The 7,500-nt window shown below is 41.2% G+C and overlaps 2 protein-coding genes across 3 annotated transcripts in view; both read right to left on the bottom strand.

Annotated features, from left to right (window-relative positions):
- The window catches only part of LOC143281760 (sodium-coupled monocarboxylate transporter 1-like), a 31,779-nt gene extending 29,520 nt beyond the window's left edge, over positions 1 to 2,259 (bottom strand). Inside the window, exons 1-3 of the mRNA XM_076587079.1 lie at positions 2,083 to 2,259; positions 1,444 to 1,635; positions 33 to 98 (exon numbers count right to left, since the gene is read on the bottom strand). Coding sequence (XP_076443194.1) covers positions 33 to 98; positions 1,444 to 1,635; positions 2,083 to 2,259 — 435 coding nt within the window. The remainder of the gene's footprint in view (positions 1 to 32; positions 99 to 1,443; positions 1,636 to 2,082) is intronic.
- Positions 2,260 to 6,282: 4,023 nt separating this feature from the next.
- Positions 6,283 to 7,500, bottom strand: part of LOC143283066 (sodium-coupled monocarboxylate transporter 1-like) — a 45,165-nt gene continuing 43,947 nt past the window's right edge. For both annotated transcript variants that reach the window (XM_076589094.1, XM_076589103.1), the window contains exon 17: positions 6,283 to 7,500. This exon is cut by the window's right edge and continues 1,777 nt beyond it. The gene's annotated coding sequence lies outside the window, so the exon portion shown is untranslated.

Raw genomic sequence — 7,500 nt, 5'->3', positions numbered from 1 at the left:
CACATAAGAGACAACGCGTGGACAATACCCACCATCTGCACGATAAAGGTCACAGAGCCTGCTGTTCGCACTGACTTCCCAAACCGCCTCTCCAAGTACTGAAACACAAATATCAGGCAAAGTGTTTGGACTGATAGGTTGAGTAGTCGGTTGGCTGGTTAACTGGCTGGATGACTATTTGATTTACTGACTGACTGATCAATATCAACCGATTGTCTATTTATAATTGACTGATAATCTGACTTGAAATCTGGAAAACTGAATTACATGTAGTGAATTACTCACTGTGTATACAATATGTTATACAACATTCAAGCAAGGTATTCTGTAGGCTAATTAGTTTTCCTTCCTCATCAGTTGCTTCCACTTGTATATTCCCTACACACCTTGCACGCACTAACAGTCCCATATTCCTTGCTATCTCCCTGGTTCTGTTTCAATTCCTTATCCTCCTATTCTCCGGTAGCCATGCCTCATTGTGCAATGGCAACTGTCATACACAACATTGTGCCGCTCCTGCTGGAAAACATGATACAGAAACATTTTCTCAACTTCAAAGTTTACACTGACTGTCGAAATGTTTACTCTGCTTTCAAATGCGCCATCATTTTTCTCAATGACAGTTTACTTTAGCGGTCCCGACACGTATCAATGTCAAGGCTGGATGGCATCTTTCCAATTTTGTGTGTAAATGTTAACCACGGACATTCACACGCAGACAGAGACACATACACAAGTTACATTCCCACTCTCTCTCGGCCAAGAGGGTTTTAGGACAGTCGGCATTGGGATAGTCCTCAAAGGCCAACTTGCCCCCAGGGCTGCAGCACGAAGAGCCAGTGCAATTTTGCCTCCTAGTTTGAGAGTCATAGTCCTTCACAAAAGACTAAGCTGTAAATGATTTCCCATTGCATTGGAGTACCCATTGATAATACAGCTCTTAATTTGCTGTTGGCCCAACTGTAAACTTATGTCAATCTGTGATATAAGCTCATACATACGGGCACAACACACACACACACACACACACACACACACACACACAGAGTCGAGACTACAATGTAACCAACGACGAGAAAAAAGAAAATGTTATCTCACAATGCGTAAAGACAACCGTCAAGAAAACATCAGACTACAGCCGAGAAAGATACCCGGCCGACTACAGCACAGAACAACACCGACACCCACTGGGACAACGATTCCCTCTTTACGGCTGCGACATCATACGGACCACAGCATTGAACACCTGTCTACCACTGACAAAAGACAGCCGCGGACATCTGTCCAGAACAGCTTGACCTTAAGGGCGTTAAGCTAATAGATCGTTAAACTTCACTTTGTCAGTCACACACACACACACACACACACACGGATAACCTAAATGGTTACTACATACTTTCCTCACTCATGTGAGCCAATAAACAAACTAAAAAACGAACCGACCTCATAAGCGCTGGTAATGTGGAGGCGATAGATGATGGGTATATAGATGTGCGCTGCCGCTCCCATCACCAGTACATAACCGATGCCAATGTAGAAGTAGATGGTTGAGTACCGGTATATCTCTACAGGCGTGCCCAGCAAGGTGATTGCAGACTGGAAGGTGGCCAGCATGGACAGCATCACAGGAAGTATCTGCATTGAATCACTTGTAAGTCACACTGCATTACACTTACTTCATATGTCTGCTACCACCAGCATCCGTGACGGGACATTAAATAAAAATCCATCCTACACTTTCTCCAATGGGGTTTCTGAACCCGTAGAGGCAACATGATACTAGAGTGTAATTCGTGTACACACATAAAGAACTAATCACATCTCCAAAGTTCGCCAGGCAATTTTCACCAGCCATCATCTCCCTGTAAAATTTAGTTTTTAAAATGGACGGTAGCCAGCTATTTTCCTCCACAGAAGCTATGACACCCTTTACTGGCGATGCATTATAGATACCTTGTTTTTTGATTAGAGCGATAGTCCATGTGAACTACAGGTCAACACAGATTCAAAGATGGTTTGAGGAACATAAATAAGTATGGGGTTGGGCAAGCTTTAGGCAGAAAGAGAGATGGGTATACTCACTTGCATACAGCCCCCTTCCAGGAGGTATTGTTTCAAAGTCTGATCCTCACGAACTTTCCATGTATAGTAGACTGAAATAGAGGCCGAGATCCCTAAGATGGCAGAAAAGATGAAGTAATCAAAATTAGAGAAAGGCTTGGTATTCCCTGTGATGATACTGGGTTCTTGGTCAGACATGTCACACAAGGTGCTCGCAAAAGGAAAAAAATAACTCGAGGGCCGTACACGAAATTTGTTTTGTAAAACCCCTTGCTCATTCCAGAAGATGAAATGTCCAGCTGGTTTATTTTTGTGTTCAAGGACAACTCATGTTCATTAATCCCGAATGTGGTATCACTTCAGTCGTTCACCTGAAACAGACAAGGTCTGAATATGACTTGGCACAGATAAGTACAGTGTTTGGCATGAGAAACAAAAAATAACGAAGACTGCATAAATGATAAACGCATGTATCTTGCTTCTGTTTGGTACCAAAATCTGATGAAACTAAACTTCTGTTCAGTGTGCAGTATGATCTTAAACCCACTGACTGCCGAGAAAAAAAACAATAGAAAGTGGTGTTTTTTTGGGTTTTTTTTTTAGTCATCAACTGATATCCAGAACAATTAGCCAAGAACATTGAAAAGAGCACACACACACACACACACACACACACACACACACACACACACACACACAGAGCCGAACACCTGATTATTACAAAGACTCACACTGTTTACACATGTGAGTAAAAAACTAATGAGGTGTAATAATCCCATCACAACCACCTTTACCCACAGACACTAGACCCTGGCCTTCATGAAAAGAATCTTGTGGAAGCCTATCTGCTTTCAACTGTGCATGATTTAGTCCAATAAAGTAATATATTCTAGCGTTATTGTATAATCATCAAGACTGACGAGACAGTGATACTGATATTGAGATCGTACTAAACAATCAGCAGTTTCTGCGGTCAGCCAAATGTTTTAGAACAAATGCATGTCACTCAAGTACTGCAGTCTGTCAGTTGTTTTTCCTTGTTTATGAAACATTTACAACACGGGATCAAGTAACAATGAAAATGTGATCTATTGTTCGTAAAAATCTATACCTCATTCGGGTCAATGTAATAGGCTCTAATATCTATTATGACGTTATCGTACGTTTGGATCCATATCCTGCTGCTTGTTCGACATGTTATATCGCTTGATCTTCTTGATCTTCATCTTGATAGGTACGCGTCGCATAATCCTGTTGACTGGCGTAAGAGTTTACAAGACATAAACAAATTGTTCGTCAGTCATAGTAGACTTCCAGGACACAGCAGACTGCAGATCAGAAGCTATTACTTTGCAGAACGAGTCATGAACTCCTGGAACAGCCTCCCAGATCAGGTGGAACCAGCGCCGACGGTGAACTGCCTGAAGTCCAGACTCGATGCCTACAGGGCCAATTTATCAAACGAATTTCAACAAGGTTTGACTTGATTAAGTAGAACTTTAAGACCTAGACCGCCAAGCATGCAGGAGTGAGGCAATAAGTTTTGATGGTGAACAGGCCTCGCACTGAGGCCCCAAGCACGATGTATTCAGGTTCATAATATTGCCAGGATATCTACCAGGCTTACCTTTCAGATGAGGGTATTCACTCTGCATGAGCAGTTCGTAGCAACTTTCTTGGACATTTTCTTTCACAGAACTTTGTAGAACACAATGTGGGCCATCTTTGTGTCTGACGATTTCTATGACGCTGGAAAGAAAATGACGTCTTATGTTAGCCTGAGTCTGACTTTGTAGGAAAAAGACAAAAAAAAGACAAGGCCTTCAAAGCTCACTTGTGAAAAACGCACTTCATCCACTAGAACGAATCATGGAAAAAAGAAAAAGATCGCTAAAATGTACACAGAAAAACTTATATGGCGATGATAGAATAAATGGTGGTAAATATGTCTACCAAAATCGAGTGATAAATTTTCTACACAATACATTGATAGCGTAAATTGGTTTTTAAAATGTGATATTTCATCACCGCTGTGGTTTTGCGTCATCCATTTTGATTTGGTCGCGCGAGAGCTGTCGTCGATCGTGGCACACAAAACCTCTAACAGTCTACGTGCTTTAATTTTTTTTTTTTTTAATGATAGAATTTAGAGCAATTTTGTTAAGGGCAGAATATATCGTATTTGTCAATTCCTGTTTTCTGTTAACTTTGATAATAACCATTCAGAAGTCAACAATAGTGCAGTGCTTTAATTAATTGTGTATTGATAGCGACGAAGAGCGCAGTAGCCGAGTGGTTAAAGCGTTGGACTTTCAATCTGAGGGTCCCGGGCTCGAATCTCGGTAACGGCGCCAGGTGGGTAAAGGGTGGAGATTTTTCCCATCTCCCAGGTCAACATATGTGCAGACCTGCTTGTGCCTGAACCGAACCCCCTTCGTGTGTATACACAAGCAGAAGATTAAATACGCACGAAAAAGATCCTGTGATCCGTGTCAGAGTACGGTGGATTATGGAAACAAGAACATACCCAGCATACACACCCTCGAAAACGGAGTATGGCTGCCTGCATGGCGGGGTAAAAGCGGCCATACACGTAAAATCCCACTCGTGTACAACAGCCCACTCGTTTGCAAAAGCCCACGAACGAAGAAGAAAAGAAGAGTATTGATATGGACAAGCAAAAACTGCACACCACATGCCAACCATGAATATGGCATCTGGAACGCATTTAATTTTTCTTGTTCTTTCTTTCTTCTCATTGCTATTTTGTTATCATCATCCCGATGATAATTATTTTTTTGTTATTGATACTATTTCTTCGACTAGTACCAATAACTGTGTTATCATTTCTAATATGTATATAGAAATATTGGATCTTGGATTAAATTGTTCAGATCTGGGAGGAAAATATGTCGTTCTGATCAAATCGAAACACATCGAGCGCGTTTTGATCACGACAACATCTTTGACCCCCAGATTATATGTATATGAACTTGCCTTTGGAAAAACAAACAAACAAACAAAAGGCGAAGCATAAATCAATAGTCTTCATTCAGCAAGAAGCCATGGACGACTGTACACATTATTCACTGTAAGCTACAAAAATAGAGACCGACGATCAATGAAAATCTATTAGCAGATTATACAAGGTTCGTAATGCCATTGAAAAGAAAAGAATCACACCATGAACAATCCGAAATAGGAAAAAATAATGTGTTTCTTAGATCTCGGAGCTTCTGCGTTCGTGGGCTGCAGCTCCCACGTTCACTCGAATGTACACGAGTGGGCTTTTACATGTAAGACTGTTTTTACCCCGCAATGTAAGCAGCCATACTCCTCTTTCGGGGGTGTGCATGCTGGGTATGTTCTTGTTTCCATAACCCACCGAACGTTGACATGGATTACAGGAACTTTAACGTGCGCATTTGATCTTCTGCTTGTGTATACACACGAAGTGGGATCAGGCACTAGCAGGTCTACACATAATTATGTTGACCTGGGAGATGGGAAAATTCTCCACCCTTTACCCACCAGGCGCCGTCGCCGAGATTAGAACCCGTGACCCTCAGATTGAAAGTCAAACGCTTTAACCACTCAGCTATTGCGCCCATAAGAGTCAACGGTATAAAATGCATGAAATATTACGTACATTAATTATGATTGCTATTAGCAACATGGGAATGACAGCAAACGCGTTGTTGTTCTTATTGTTGTGTGTGAATGGGGAGTTTCGGGATGTATGGGTGGTGTGAGTTGGTGGGTGAGTGGGCGTGTGTGTATTCGAACAAATGTGACATGGCGTTACTTTCAGCAACTTGAACATCGTACCAAGTTTACTGCAACTTTTTCTGGGGGCCGTTTTTAGTGGATCTCTGCTGATTTCAGTTCAATATAGAACTATCGTGCAGCACGACTTACCATCTTCGCCGAGTGTGTGTGTGTGTGTGTGTGTGTGTGTACGTGTCTTGTGTATAACTGAGTGTGTGTCTGCGCGTTTGTATGTGTATACGTGTGTACACGCGCGCGCGCGCGTGTGTGTGTGTGTGTGAAAAAGAGAAAAAAAAGGGGTGGGAAAGACAGACAGGGAGAGAGAGAGAGAGAATGTGAAAAAAATTATTTATTTTAGGCTACAGCTCCTCAGAGAGAGGGAGAGAGAGAGAGAGAGAGAGAGAGAGAGAGAGATGGGTTGAAGCGAACAATATAATGAATCTTTAGAAATAATGAAGCTTTAAAAATCATCCTTTATTGAGTATCTGATTACAAGCAAGAGTACTGTTACTTGTTCTGGAATTCAAAACTTTTTTTTTTCAAAGAAAGGCATAAATGTAAATCCCACTACATGGCTGCGGCAATTGTAAAGATACAAACAAATATGTACACACACAGGTAGGCAAATAAACCAGCAAACAACAAAGGAATCAAACACGTGTGGGACATAAAGGCGACGATGCAGAGTGTAAGCGGAATTAGTTCTAGTTATGCATGTTACCCCTAAAAAAATTAAAAGAAAGAAAATAGGTAAAAGTAAAAAAAAAGAAAAAAAAGGTAATAATAACAAAACAACAACAACAACAAAAACAAACGAAAAAAAACCAAACCCAAACTTCTTGAACGTTTGGAGTGGAAGAAATATACTCTAACAAGCAAGAATATTGAAATGACTCATGAATGCATTCAATGAACACAGTTATTTTATGAAAATGTTCCCATTCTCATCTCACTACCTCTTGTGCGTGCATGAGAAATAGCATAACGTGTAATATATAACTCAACAAAGCACAACAACAACACTAGCAACAACAACAGACACAAAAAAATAATAACAACAGCAGAAAAAATCGAAAGCGGAATTACAATTTATATCTTTCAATAACGACAACAACAACAAAAGAAAAAATGCATTTTTGTGCAAGTTGCACAGAAAACTGGCTAGCTTTACTGTCCTGAAGACACCTTTTCAAAAACAGTTTTCTCGACCGAAGTCATAGTCAATCTGATTCATTGGTGTCCAAGTCACATTGAAATCAGTCCATGGAAAGTAAGAAATAAAAATAAATCTCCCTCTCCCCACCCCTCCCCTGTACACATGCATGCACGTACGTACGCATGAACACACACACACACACACGCACGGACCCATGCACACACACACACACACACGCACGCACGCACGCACGCACACACACACACACAAGGTTTCCTGTTCGTACAAAATGGGTAAAATGAGGATGAAGAGAGGCCATCTGAGGAAAGTGCTCTTCGATCTTTGTTGTCATGTCAAAGCATGGCTCTTCAGTTGGCCACGAAATAGCTAGTCCCTGGTATTACGTAAATCGGGCGTGATTTAAGCCCAGACACAACAGTCAAATAACGACTTTTTTTCTCTCCGACTATATCTCTCTTTTTTGTCTACTAGGTGTATCATTACTTGTGGATCAG

This window comes from Babylonia areolata, chromosome 1, assembly GCF_041734735.1.
Source record: "Babylonia areolata isolate BAREFJ2019XMU chromosome 1, ASM4173473v1, whole genome shotgun sequence".
NCBI lineage: Eukaryota > Metazoa > Mollusca > Gastropoda > Neogastropoda > Buccinidae > Babylonia > Babylonia areolata.
Note: the sequence above shows the minus strand (reverse complement) of the source record. Positions and strands in the feature narration are given on the sequence as shown.